The 15,036-nt window shown below is 42.1% G+C and overlaps 1 protein-coding gene across 1 annotated transcript in view; it reads left to right on the plus strand.

Moving 5' to 3' along the window:
- The window catches only part of KIAA0586 (KIAA0586 ortholog), a gene marked incomplete at its 5' end in the record, with an annotated part of 79,821 nt that extends 68,626 nt beyond the window's left edge, over window positions 1-11,195 (plus strand). The window contains one exon of the mRNA XM_009081035.1: window positions 11,062-11,195. Within this exon, the coding sequence (XP_009079283.1) occupies window positions 11,062-11,195 (134 nt within the window). The remainder of the gene's footprint in view (window positions 1-11,061) is intronic.
- Between the last annotated feature and the right edge of the window lie 3,841 nt (window positions 11,196-15,036).

The raw sequence follows: 15,036 nt of genomic DNA on the forward strand, positions 1-15,036 counted from the left end.
CTCTCTAAACATCCTGGGATTGCTTATTCCTGTACATTTTCCAAGGGTCATTGATATGCACAAATGACAAGCCCTTTAGTGACCAACTTCTGCTGTTAAACAAAAGGCTTGAAAAGAGATATTTTTGATAAGTTTGTTCATGTACTAGAAATGTGCATAGAGATGTCCTGGAATTTGTTAGACTGACCACTGGAAAATGCTAACTGTGTAGGGCTGACTTTGTTCTGTCTTTTGTTTTCTTTCCTGAGGAAAACATTCATCATCTTCTTCTGAAAAGGTGTAATTACAAGAATTTTGAGTAATTGTGCTGTAGGTATAACCATTTTAATATGCTAGATCTTTGTAATGGTGGTACAGTAATAGGAGTCTTGGCAAAGTGCTTCCTTATGGAGAATCCCTTGATTTTGTAAGTGAAAATCATCAAAACAGCTGCATAGGGTCATGTGAATTTTTAAGTATTCAGAGTAGGGAAATACAGCCCTTTGGTTTGTGGTCAGCTAGAAAAACACATGTTATTTGAAGGGAGTTTTTATGCTGAATATACATTAATTAGTTTTTTAACTATAAGAATAAACGAATAAAAAAATATAAATGTATAAGAATAAATTGAAAGAGGGGAAATTTAGATTAGCTATTAGGAAGAAGGCTTTTCTTGTGAGGGTGGTAAGTCACTGGCACAGGTTGCCCAGGGAAGCTGTGGCTGCCCCAACCCTGGCAGTGTTCAAAGCCAGGTTGGATGACACCTTGAGCATCCTAGTCTGGTAGAAGGTTTCCCTGCCCAGGGCAGGGGATTGGACTAGATGATCTGTAGGGTCCATTCCAACCCCTAAAATTCTATGATTCTATTAATGCATTTAGTGACTCCTCTATATGTGAGGATATATAACTTGCAGTGAGAAAAATCTGCCCATTATCAAGCAGAAAGTTTCTTCTTTTATTTCTGACACCCATTCCCTAACTTCCACTCAAATCTGGGTCAAAGCCAGGTGACACCTTGAGCATCCTAGTCTGGTAGAAGGTTTCCCTGCCCAGGGCAGGGGATTGGACTAGATGATCTGTAGGGTCCATTCCAACCCCTAAAATTCTATGATTCTATTAATGCATTTAGTGACTCCTCTATATGTGAGGATATATAACTTGCAGTGAGAAAAATCTGCCCATTATCAAGCAGAAAGTTTCTTCTTTTATTTCTGACACCCATTCCCTAACTTCCACTCAAATCTGGGTACAGATTGCTGCAATGGTTGGAGGGGATATCACCTCCTTGCCCAGGAAATCCTCTTGTCTGTTTGAGCGCAAGATCATCAAAGTCTTCCATCACACTTTTAAGTGATAGAAAGTAGCTTGTGACTTCTTACACTGATTCACTGAAAGTTGTCCTCCAACATGCCCAGTAATTTTTTGGATAGTCTTGTGTGTGTGTGTGTGTGGTGTTAGCAGGGCTGAATAGCCTGTGGTGGTGCTTGGTAGGCACAGGCACTTAAGCATCACTGCAGATAACGTGCTCAGGCTTGACTTAGGATCATAGAATCATCAAGGTTGGAAGAGACCTCTAAGATCATCAAGTCCAACCATTAACCTGTCACTGCTGGAACCCCTAAACCATATCCTTCAGTGTCAGAACCAGATGCCTCTTAAACACTTAGAGAGATAGTGACTCTACCATCTTCCTAGGCAATATTCCAGTGCCTGAACACCCTAACAGGGAAATATTTTTTTCCTCATATCTAATCTGGATCTCCTGAACCTGTCTATAAATAGAGATGCTCATAGGTGCATCCCAAGGGATATGGATGACCACACATTGAAGGCTGCATGAGAGCATCACACTGGAGTAGCTGTTGGTAATTTCACTGTCTGGGTGAATTGATATGAAGGCAGGAGGGGACTCCAGAATAACCTAGTGGCTATCCTGGCCAGTCCACTGACAAAAGAACATCATTTGCTTAGGGAATCATGGAATCGCAGAATGGCTTGGGTTATAAGAGCCCTTAAAGCTCATCTTGTTCCATGTCCCTGTCCTGGGCAGGGACACCTTCCCTAAATATTCCTAGTCCAGGTTGCTCCAAGCCTCATCCAGCCTGGCCTGGAACACTTCCAGGGATGAGGCAGCCACAACCCGACTGGGACACCCATCTCTATTTTAAGCATGAACTGGAAAGATGTTAATTTTCAAACCTTAATTTATGACTTAACATCATTGATTTTGGTTGTTCAACTTTAATTACTTGTGTAAATTATTTTTTAATTATTTTCCAATGAAAGCAGCCCATGTCACTTCCAAGAATTAAAAAAAGGCTTTGATTTTTATTTCTTTCACTTGCTGCTCCCCATGTAGGCTGTGAATGCTGTTGTGTCTAGCACTGTGGCACGATGGAGATAAGCTGGAGGCAATATTGCTGCAATTAATATTGTTGAGATATGAGGTCCCAGTGGAGCCTGTCCCAGTGCTGGGTTTGCATTGACTGATTCCATATCCTGAGGGAAAGGCTGCACAACTTTATCTCAGAATTATGTGTGAATTCCCATGATTGATCATTCGAGGTACTTTTTCCTTTTTTTAAGCTTCTTTATTTTGCTTCAGGTATTGTCATTAAAATGTCTTTAGGAGCCCCAAAACATGAAGGTGTGAATAGCAGAGCTGAATCTTATTATCCAAACATGCTTTTACAATTACCTTCCTGTCCACTTGCTGGTTAGATTTTGCATAAGATGAGAAAAAGGTTGGCATGGAGGTGATGTTTAGCCTCACTGGCTAAGTAAAATATTAATTACACAATTAGATGTGCACTTTTTTAATTATCACTTGTCAAATTCTCCTGATTCCACCAGCTGTTTACCTAGATTTGTCTCTTGTGGATTTAAGGATTACTCCTCCCCCCAGCCCTTGCACATTTTCCTGGTGGTTTTTCAAAGACTCCTGACCAGGAAGGAACCAACTCCTTTGCCATTTTTTTTTTTTTACTCTGAAATAAAAGCTGCTGCTTCGGGATTTACCACAGACCCTCATCTCAGTTCTCTTCAGGAAAATGGTTCAGCCAAGAAACAGCACTGCTTAAAGGTTAAGAAAAGAGAGCCAATTGCACATCCAAAATTCACAGGGATCTGTATGGAAAAATCAAATTGACTTTTAGTATTTCTTCTTAGTATTAATAATCATTGCAGTTGTTTGGAAAGATCATTACACATCTTTTGGAAGGGAATTGCTGGGAAACAGCAGGAGGAGTTTTGGCCAGGGAATGATTTTGTTAAGCAATGAGATATTCTACAGAGCAGAAGATGCCAGATCTAAAGGAGTAGATTTTAGGCACCAAAAGGAAATATTTATTTAGTAAACTCTGCAATCTCATTCCTAGATGTTTTTGGAGCTGTTTTGTGTCTGCCCTTCCCTACCGGTCTCTGTGTTAGGGTTCTGAACAATCTGGTTTGAGTTTATTTAATGTATTTCCAGTTTTTGCTCTGTTTAGTGTTGCCATTGGTGGGAATATAGAGTGTTTTGGAAAACCACTGAACCTTGAACTCTGACTTGAGAGGAGGAAGAAATAATTTTCAAATATTCTGCTTTGAAAAATTTGTTAGGTGCTGAGCCTGGTCCCACCCTCCTTTACTGACTCAGGACCTGCATTTATTTCCTTTTTGGAAGTATTTATAGCTGGGATATACATTAGGGTTACACAAACAAACAACAAAAGCAAAGTGTATGTACATGTGTTTATTTTGTATGTGCTTGTATGCAGTTTCTGTGAGTACATTACACCATGGGAAGGTGGAATTGGCCAAGTTTATATCAAAACTTGAACTGAACTCATGCTATATAGTTTTCTGTCTCCACTGGTGTCTGTGTCCCACTTAGGGAAGTTTATGAGTTGGCTGAAGCCTTTGAGAATGAAACTGTGTTTTTTTCAGCTCAAGCATAGACTCATGCTTTTAAATCCAGACATTTTTGGCTCAAGGCCTAGAGATGTCTGTCCATTTCTGTAAAACAACTCAAGTGTTTTAATTGTAAATCTGCTTCTTCCATGTAACTCTGCACTAGAAATTTGGCCTCGTTTTGCCTAGAGTCTTTCCTGCTTGTCATGAGACTGGCTGAGTTTGGGGCAGTTTGGGGTTGAGTTACAAAAACAGAACTGTAGGAATTTGCAGGACATCTTGTTGTTGCTTTCTGTTTCAGCCCTATGAAGGCAGTGGTCTCACCTGCAGCCAGGGAAACGCTTGGCAAAGCATTCACACAATTACACTGGAGTCCCTGCCCTAAACAGCACATTTCTGGCAGAGCTGAGAAAGGCCACTTTCTCCACAGTAACCTAAATAATTATGGATTCAGGGTGGCCAGAGCTAGAAAAGCAGAGAAACTATCATTTGTAATGAATGGAGAATAACTTTGTCCAAACAACTGGATTATTTTAGAAACTGTTCTGTTGCTGGTCCTGCTAATTCCTGGGAAGGCTGTAATCTTTTCCATCTCAAGACCAAGTGACTAGTTCCTTACCTTACCCAATTTCAACTTTGTAAGCCATGCACAACACAGCTAGACATGAGTCTGAACTGGAAATGCTATATATAGTTATAATTAGTAACGAGATTGACATTGCACTTTATTTTTTCCTTTAAGTGTAGCCTTCAGAATTCCTTACATCAAAATATGGATGTTTCTTATCAGTATATGTTAGCCCAGCAAGTGTGGAATAATTTTGGTTTTGCAAAAAATGCCACTTCTTGGTTTGCTCTATTTGACAACTTGTCTGAAGAACCATGTGTGAAAGTGAGTGAATTGCAGTTCAGTGCATACAGATATCCATGGAGACATGGATGGGACACATATTGGTACAAACATGTGTCTCACATCATTACTTAGAAGTAAGAGGAGCAGTTAAGAGAAGCTGAGAAAGCAGAAGAGAGAGGAGCAAATAAGAGAGGCTGAAAGGCTGAGGGAGCTGGGGGTGTTCAGCCTGGAGAAAAGAAGGCTCCAGGGAGACCTGGGGAGGGACTTTGGGCAGTGCCTGGAGTGACAGGACAAGGGAAATGGCTTCAAACTGACAAGAAGACAGGGTTAGATTAGGGATTGGGAAGAGATTCTTGACTCTGAGGGTGCTGAGACACTGGCACAGGTTGCCCAGAGAAGCTGTGGATGCCCCAGCCCTGGGAGTGTTCCAGGCCAGGTTGGATGGGGCTTGGAGCAACCTAGTCTAGTGGAAGGTGTTCCTGCCCACAGCAGGGGATGAAACTAGATGATCTTTGAGGTCCCTTCCAACCCAAACCATCCCATGATTCTATACACTGTCTCTACTAATAGTGGTTCTGTTACTTTGGGCCTGTAGGTATTCTTCCACTTTAATTATTACTGTAAGGAATTTCTGACAACTCTGTTCCCCTGCTAATGGCCTTTAGAAATAAATGCCAGATGTAAGTCTTTTTATGCTGAAAGAAATGACAAACACTTATTTCAGCCACTCATAACTTTGAAAAACCCAAAGCAAAATGGGGGAATGACACAGTAAAAAAAATGGCACTTTCATTGAAGATTGTAAGATTCCGAGTTACAGACCTGCAGGTGCTGTGCTATCCCAGTGCTTGGAACACTTGAGCTAATGCCATCTGGAGGAAGTTATTTGTTGGGACAGGACAGTGTTTTAAACTTTGAAGTCAGGAATAAACAAAGTGAAGCAGCTGGAATCTGGCAGAAGAAGAAACAAGCCATTCCTATCAGCCTTGCTATTAAAGGATTGAGAGCACTGTACTGGAGTTGTTTTTACATATGCTTGAAAGTTTATTCTTGCTCTGGAAGTGAGCTGCTTCAGTTGTTACATTGGGGAGTAGAGGGAGGGCTGTTTTGAAATTTTAGGAAGTAATATGGAGGTAATTACACTAATTATTGTTCTGGTTTTATACTGAAACAATAACCTGGTCCTGATCCTTTTAACCCTTCCCTATTTATTGTCTTGATAGAGAGAGACTATTTACAAGGGCCTGGAGTGGCAGGACAAGGGGCAATGGCTTCACACTGACAGAGAGTAAGCTTAGATTAGATATGAGGAAGAAATTCTTGGCTGTGAGGGTGCTGAGGCACTGGCACACATTGCCCAGAGAAGCTGTGGCTGTTCCATCCCTGGAAATGGTCCAGGCCAGGTTGGATGGGGCTTGGAGCAACCTGATCTAGTGGAAGGTGTCCCTGCCCACGGTAGAGGGTAAAACTAGGTGAGCTTTGAGGTCCCTTCCAACCCAAACCACTCTATGATTCTGTGATTACACTTTTCACTGACCAGATTTGTGTCTGCTTCATCTCCAGATAGATTAAAAATAGCCATTTTATTTAATCTATGGACACTGAGTTGAAGGAGTTAAAGCACATGGTTTTCATTTGGCTTAAAAGTCAGACTTATTTAGTCTTTTTATTTTGCCAAATAGAAAAATTTAAAAAGAAAGATTTAAACATTTTCCTTTGTTCTTATTGTTGCCATATGGTATTAGGGACCAAACCTCCCTTCAGTGTGGTTAATTCCTTTTTCTTTTGGCATACATTCACGACACATTCGTATATAACTTACTCTCTGTGACGGAACCTGTTAGAGAAAAACTCCCTTCACAGGTCACTGGATGGTTGACACACCATTAATTTTTATGCTTCTGTTAAACAAAGGTCTGGAAATTTAGTACTGTACATGAATTTGTTATAGATTGCCAAGAACAGGGAAAATCTCTAATCTGAAATCTGACCTTTTCCATCAGTGAGTCATCAAGATGTTTTCAGTCACTGGTGAGTTTTTGCCAGTCAAGGACTGAAACATTTACTGAGACTCTCAGCTTTCAGTTTATATGAATTTATTCTATTAGATGCTGACAATTAATTTGGAAAACTGGAGGTCACCTGAGGTCACATATTCCATTTATTGGATTTTAACAAGGAAAATTTTTATAAATGCACCTAACTACATGATTACAAAATTGTACTGGGTAATCCCAGAGCCTCCAAAGAGGGAAAAAAAAGTCATCAAGATTACCTGCCTTCCTGCCTTGCCCTGCTTTGTAATGGGAAGGGTTTTCCATTCCATTCTTATAATTTCGTAGTATATTAAGGAGTTGGAATGGACCTTAGAGATCATCTAGTCCCAGCCCCTGCCCTGGGCAGGGACACCTCTCACCAGGCCAGGTTACCACTCTGACATTAAAAAACTTCTTCCTTATACCTAATCTAAATTTCCACTCTTTCAATTTGTACCAAATTAATCCCTGTCCTATCACTACAGAGTCCCTCTCCAGCTTCCCTGGAGCCCCTTCAGATACTGGAAAGTTGCTATGAGGTCTCCACACAACCTTCTCTTTTCCAGGCTGAACAGCCCCAATTCTCTCAGCCTGTCTTTGCAGGGGAGATGCTCCAGTCCTCTTACCAACTTTGCGGCCTCCTCTGGACTTGCTCCAACAGTTCCATGCCCTTTAATGCTGGGGACACCAGAGCTGTGTGCAGTACTCCAGGTGGGGCCTCACAAGAGCAGATGGGGAGAATCACCTCCCTCAACCTGCTGCTCACTCCTTTTGACTCCTTATGGCATATCAAAAGATTTTAACCGTTGCAGTTTGCAGATTTGTGCTGGTGAAGAGGAAACCACCTTACTATTGGTTATGAGCTGCTCTCTGGTAAGGGGAAGAAATGAAATGGAATATCACATTTTTAAAGAAGGAGCAGAGCAGGGGCTGTACCAGCACTGTCACTGGGGCACAACAGGCAGGTACAGACATCATCAGTAACAGCTCTGTGAGCAGGAACACAAGCATTTTAAACCATTCTGCTTCTGTTTGTGTTTTTATTCCCATGCCATCCCTAGATGTATATATACTCTGTGTTATGCACTGTGCATGCATGAGGTTACCTTCAGCAAAAGGTACTAATGGTAAAACACAGGTGAGAGTAACCTAGCAGTTGTGTTTTTGGGCCAATATAGAGTTTCAGGACCAGCAGCTTTCTATCCTGGGAAGTTACAGTGATGGAGCAGAATCTCCCATGTAGCTGCAATAGGATATCCACAGGGTTTTTTACAGTTAAAATGCTGAAAATCCATGTGCTGTGTTTTCTTTGTGCATCTAATGAAGTCAAAGACTTCAGATTTCTGCCTTTAAAAAAGGGAAATATTGACATTGGGTAGTTTTAAGTTGAAGGTTCTTTAGATAACTGAGCACCTGGTAACTTTTCTGTTGAGCAAGTAGATGGAATTATTCTTTGGCTTTTTTCAGTCTTTTGGCATTTTATATGTATCATAAAATTGAGCTATAGTATGTCTGTAAAACATTTCAGAGTATGTGTTAGGAAGAATGTAGGCTAATATGATACTTTCTTTTAGCACTCCCAGAATCAACGACTTGTGAAGTTACTACAGAACCTTGGGATAAGGGAATATTCTTTTTTTTTCCCCCTCTCTAATTTCTCCTTTTTTCTTCATTTTATTCTTTTTTTTTTTTTCCACAAACCTGAAAACAGCTGTTGAAACAATGACATCATGGAATGTGACATGACTGTGGAAATTATTAACCAAGTCAAGCTTTGAAAGCATCAAACTACACACAGCGTTGGAGAGTTGCTTTGGTGTCTGGGCTGATTTACAAGGTTTCTTTGGGCATTGCACAGTGACATCTTTACTGTGTGTCAACTTCATGTCTGACCAAATCAACCTTTTGCTTTTCTTTAAGTCTCCTTCTGAACAGCCTTTTTGTATCACCCAAATATGGCTACAGACTAGAATCACAGAGTGGTTTGGGCTGGAAGGAACCTTAAAGATCATGTAGTTCCAACCCCCTGTCATGGGCAGGGACACCTTCCACTAGCCCAGGTTGCTCCAACCAACACCCAGCCTGGCCTGGAACATTTCCAGGGATGGGGCATCCCCAGCTTGTCTGGGCAACTTGTGCCAGTGCTTCACCACCCTCACAGTCAGGAATTTCTTCCTAAGATATAAACCTTCTGTCCTTCAACTTAACGCCATTCCCTCTTGTCCTATCACTCCATGCTCATGTCCAAAGCCCCCCTTCAGCTCTCTTGGAGACCCTTTAGAGACTAGAAGACAGCTCTAAGATCTCCCCAAAGGCTTTTCTTCTCCAGGTGATGTGCTTCTTCCCTGGGGGCACAAGAAATGCTTTTGTGCTCCTGCTGCCTTCCTGAATGGCAGGAGACTTGACTGGTACAGGTCACCCCATGTACTGGCTTTGCTGTCTTTGGCCTTGTTGGTGTTTGTCTTCCCAGGCTGTGGCTGCTGTTCTAGCATGAAAAACACCGGATGGAATTTTATTTCAGCAGTGGCTTTTTGTTTTAATTAGCCATTTGAAGCATGTTTTGCTACGTGTCAGATGAATGCGGATTGCTGCTACAGTGACACAGTAGATAATTAACTGGGGTGAAAAAAGCCTAACTTGCTTTTATTGGGGAAATAGTGTTTTAATTACCTAGTCTATCACAGAGGAAGAGAGAATTGTTAGAATTTATTGGATAAGAACAAACTCCAAGACAGCATTTGCTGTTATACACAGACTCATATATATGTTTGTTTTGCTTGTAACTGCTACACTTAAATGTTCCCAGGACAACTGAAATCTCAAAATGCTCTTCCTGTAGTTTTGTGATTGTCGTGTCATTCTTCCAACATCATTTCTCCTGAGCTCTTTCATTCTGTGTCTCTAGCCTGATCCATGTCTTGCTCTTCCTGCTCCATGAATTGATTCATTTTGTCTCCTTCCTCAGGCTAAGTATATACTCATTTTTGCCCATGACCCTTCTTCCATCCCATCTCTGGGTTCTGGCTACAGGATATTTTCAGCTCTTCCAGGGGTTCACAGACAGGAGGACATCTCAGCACTGCAGTGTCACAGCTGCTGGAAGCTCTATGGGATGTGTCCCTCTCCCTTGCAGGTGCAGTGCTGACTGGGCTGTGCAGGGTCCTGTCCCTCACCCAAGCTCTCCCACATTTTGCAGGGTTAGGTCACAGGAATGTGAAGTGGCAGGGTGCATCTCAGAGGTGTTGGAAGATGATGTTGACTTGTAAAATCCTGCAAGCCACATCTCCAGAGGGAGACTGGGTGCATTTTCTCTGGAGTCTGGTACAGGATGAAAGAATGGAGATAAACCACAAAGGAGTAGCAAGAAGGACCTTTAATGAACCAGGGAAATGGGATGGAGTAAGGGAGAGCCAAAACATCATCTCATATATTATAGGCAGCTGAAGCATTGAGAGGGTCATTTTTTTTTCAGTAGGACTTGCACCCAATGCCTTCAACTCGTATTGCTTCGCTATTTATGATTGTATGTGGATATGTAGTCTAGAACAACCTGAATGTTTTTTAAGGGTTTGATGCAAACAGACATATACATATGGATGGAATTTAGAAATACTGTTAGCATCTGTGGATCCCATTTCAGTTCTGTGGAAAACACCAGTGTTCATATTTGAAATTGTTCTGGGCCTACTTAAGATGTTATATATATGTGTGGGTGGGTGTATCTGTATGTAAATACAAGTCAGTCTATAAACAACTCAGTCCTTCCAGTACCTAAAGGGAGCCTGTAAGAAATCTGAAGAGGGACTTTATGCAAGGGCCTAGAGTGACATGACAAGGGGGAATGGCTTCAAACTGGCAGAGAGTAGGTTTAGATTGGCTGTTAGGAAGAAATTCTTCCCTGTGAGGGTGCTGAGGCACTGGCACAGGTTTGCCCAGAGAAGCTGTGACTGATCCAACCCTGGGAGTGTTCCAGGCCAAGCTGGACAGGGCTTGGAGCAGCCTGGTCTAGTGGAATGTGTCCCTGCCCATGGCAGGGGGTTGGAACAAGGTCATCTTTAAGGTCCTTCCAACCCAAACCATTCTGTGATTCTACATATGTACAGAAATTCATCCCTTTGTTACCTAGTAAGGAGATCTCTGATGGCTAAAGCAACACCCTTTGAAATGCCTCAGAACTGTGGACAGTAAGGGGGTGTGTGTGTACTTGTATTTCCATGGAATATGGAGATGACTTCAGTAGAGTTCAGTCGTTGTCACAGGCAGCAAATAATGTATTTTTTTCCTTCTTTCCTTTTGTTTCAGGAGAGGATGCTGCCCCACATTTGAATTCCCACATTTCTGCTGCAGAGGTGCCAGCCATGAACACAGACAGTGAAACACTGAGTGTGAGCAATGCACACGGAGAGTCAGATTCTTCAGGGACAGACACATTTTAAAGCTTATGGCTCTTTGTGACAGTCACTGTCTGAAGATTTTGTCATTGGTACATTTGTCTGTCTAGTGTGATAGTCTGGGTGTTCCATCACAATACCAGTGCTGTTTGTTTTCTACTACTTTTCTTACAATTTTGTTATGATTATAAATTTACTGAATGATTCTGTGAATATAGCAAATATTTTTAAGTAAATAAAATGGAGTTCTTTCAGAATTGTTGGGAGTTGAAGTCAGTAAAGGCCTTTTAAATCTTTATTTTATTGCAGGTGAACGTGAAGGTGATTGGTATTAAAATCCCCTGCAAAAATCTGTCTCACTGATGGAAAACATGCTTGGCTTAGTATCACATCAGCACTGTCACAGTGTTGAGCCAAAGGGAAATAACTTTGAAACCACAGTCTGCAAGAAAACTGTGTTTCTAGGTATCTTCAGAGCTTGTTCATCCTGAAGACTCTGTGACAAGACAGTAATTTGAAAGGCAATTTGAAAGGCAATCAGAGTTTGTACTGTTATTATGAGGAATTTAGTTTTTTAGAATGATGAGATTTTTTTCTGCGTTTTGATGTTTGTTTCCCTAAAGATTTTTTCCCCCATCTTGGAAGATGTCTGAATGAGAGATTGTGTTGGTAAGGTTATTTGTTTACATTTTTTAATGTCATTTTCTTCCTTCTCATGAGACAGAATTAGTTCCTGCAGTCTCAGCCCTCCAGAATTGTAGGAATCTCTAGTCAGAAGTGCCACAGTGGTGATTAACAGCAAGAGTGCATGGATATAGTGCCACCCTCCCAGGGAATGCTCCATTTATATTGGCTCCATCAGGATAACTGGTTGATCCAGCAGTGACAGGAGGAACGTAGGATCCTCTGCCCCAAGCAGCATCCAAACAAAATACACAAAAGGAATTCAGACACGTTCCAGTAGGAAAACTAGGAAAAGACTCTTCTCCAAGCAGGGCAAGCACACGTTTTGCTCTGTTCCTCATTCAGTCTGAGCTTTCCGTGGGATACCTGTGGGAAAGAGGAGATAGTGTGGCACTTTCGAAGACATGGGGTGTGAAGGCATGTCTCAAAAGCTAGGGAAAAATTACTCCTTTTGGGTTGACTTGTACCTTGTTGTGACACTAGAGCATAAAACCATCTGCACAGCTTCACTACATCACTTCATGAGAGGCACTTTGCTCTTACAGATACTCAACAACCGTGAACAGTTCCCATTACTCCTATTTTATGGAGCCTGCACTGAGATCATCTCTCCTTAATAGAGAAAGATTGTAAGTTCCTTTTGGTTTTATGTTGATCTCATTGACCACAAGGTTCAGTTGATTTGCTGCAGCATCTGCAAGGATAAATGGGAAGAGAGAGAGCTTCAGCTCTTCAAGGTCAGCAATACTCCAAGGTTTCACTTCTAAAGGGTGTCTCTTAGGCACCTTAGACGGTTGTACTCTTGTCAGTCATGACAAACACATAAATAGCAGGTGTGGGTGGGGTCAAAGTGTGTCAGGCTTTGTGCAAAATGCAGCACCACTTTAAAATTCAGAAGTACAAATGGGAATCATAGAATCACACAATGGTTTGAGTTGGAAGGGACCTCAAAGATAATTCAGTTCCAACTCCCTGCCATGGGCAGGGACACTTTCCACTAGCCCAGGTTGCTCCAAGGCCCATCCAACCTGGCCTGGAACACTCCCAGGAGTGGAGCAGCCACAGCTTCTCTGGGCAACCTGTGCCGGTGCCTCAGCACCACCACAGGGAAGAATTCCTTCCTAATATCCAGTCTGTGAGCTGGCATCTTTGGGAGCTGGATTTCAGCATATGATGCCACAACCAGTGTCTCCAGTAGTAAAGCTGCTTCTCAGCACTCTTGTGCTGTGACCAGGGTCTGCAGAGTTATGCTGATTGCTGCTCCCTGTGGAACTGCACTATCAATCAGACTATTGACCCGATCAATGCTTTATTTAAACAGCAGCATTTGGAGGATGATGGAGATGTTCTTTTATTCTGCAGCAGGTTGCTATAGCAAGTGATTGCGCTGGAACAAGTGAGGATAGGGAAGTGCAGTGGGGAGGGCAAGAGCTTCTTAAACTGGCTTTCCTGCAAGAGGAAAGTTTCATAAAACCATGTTCCAAGCACTCTGTCAATCTGCTGGGTGGTTTAGGTGCTGATCTATAATTTAGGCCCCCTTTGTTGCAGTGTAAAGAGCAGTTGAGCTGTGCTGTTTGTGTGCCTAGGGCTCTAAGCCTGGATCAGGTCTGTGCTTTGCTAAACAAAGTGCAGTAATCAAATGGAGGACATGCAGAGAGCTGACAAAGGATGGATGGGATGGGAGACAGCAGATGGATACAAAAGCAAGGAGAGTGCTCAGGAAAGGATGAGGCAGCCCAACCAGTGAGAGAGGTAGTTGGCTCATCATACCAGGAAAATAACTGCATCAGGTTTTACTGCCTGCAGTGTTGATCATCTCACATCTTGCTCTAATTCTCTTCTTTTGCATTTAATCAAAGCTATTGTCATTGACTGAATCCTGAAGAAACGAGTTGTGTTTTGAGGAAAATATGTCAGGAAGTGCCCAGGGAATACCACTGAAAATTCCCCATAGGGTTGTGTTCTCTCCCAGCTCGATGTGACTAACTGATCTTTTTGGAAGCTTCTGGGCTTCAAAGATCTGCTGCTGGTGTGGATTGCCCCGTGGCAGTGGGATCTGCTAATCCTTCATCCCCACTGCAACCTCCACTGTTCCCATTCAAAGAGCATTTGGGAGAGGTGAACAAAGTGCAACAACCTATTTGCTTTCCCTTCCTCCAAGCTTCCTCAAAACAAAGTATCCTGCCTCAGAAACATAAGGGGACCTCTGTAAATCTGGCACTCTGTGCATGGATCATATTACAAGCATTTCTATTCCTAGGAAAAGCCAGGGGAGGCAGGAAGGTTCCTTTATTTTTTATCTGAGTCTCCATTTTGACTTTGAAATGAAAAAAAAAAGTTATATCTTTTAGAAATTTATCAGTTTCTTACTTTTAGATTCAATCTTGTATTTCAGATTCCTGTAAGTAGTTTTCCAGAGTTGGAAATGGTAAGCACATGTTCTGTGAGCACAGCCAAGCCGTGATAAGGAATTTGTCTGTCTGCGTCTCCAAGTTCCATTTTGTTTCTACAGCTTTTATGATTGAAAATGCACATTTCTCATGGGCACTCACAGAACTGAAGCAGCATGATTTGCAAGCTTGCTAAATGGATTTCTTCCAAGCAAGTCATTGGGGTATGTCATCAAAGCTTAACAGCATCAAATAGAATTCCATCCAGGAAAAGTATTAAAAACCCACCTCTATACAGCTCTATTTTTCAGTCAGATCTCAGCAGCAGAGAGGTGAGGGGGTAGGGAGGGTGTTACTGGATTTCAGGACTGCAGTGTGGAAACCAAACCCTTGGCTTTATTTTTTGGTTTGACTGAATTCCTGGTGAAGTTTGCTGGTGTCTTACATCGGGAAAGCACTGGAACGAGGGTGGTTGTTCAGGGATTGGACTGGAAGTATAGGAAAGCAGAAAACTGAAATATCAGAAGCTTTTATATTTGCAGAGAATCTTTTTCTGACTTTGATGAGGAAAATATGGCGTTTTGGAAGTGAGGTACTCAAAAATCCAGGGCTTTTTCCCCTCCTCCTGTCCTTGAAGACAGAAGACAGCTGCTGTACAATGAGGGTGATAGCAGTAAAGAGAATGGGTGGATCCAAGGGGACATCGTAAGATTCCTGGCCCAGGTGGAGATTTCAGCTCCTAGTCCAGCACTGTCTCTGGGACAGGACTCCAGCCATAAGCCATAGGTAGTTTGTGTGATGCTGGTGTCACC

Source organism: Acanthisitta chloris, unplaced genomic scaffold (genome assembly GCF_000695815.1).
Source record: "Acanthisitta chloris isolate BGI_N310 unplaced genomic scaffold, ASM69581v1 scaffold1798, whole genome shotgun sequence".
Classification (NCBI taxonomy): Eukaryota; Metazoa; Chordata; class Aves; order Passeriformes; family Acanthisittidae; genus Acanthisitta; species Acanthisitta chloris.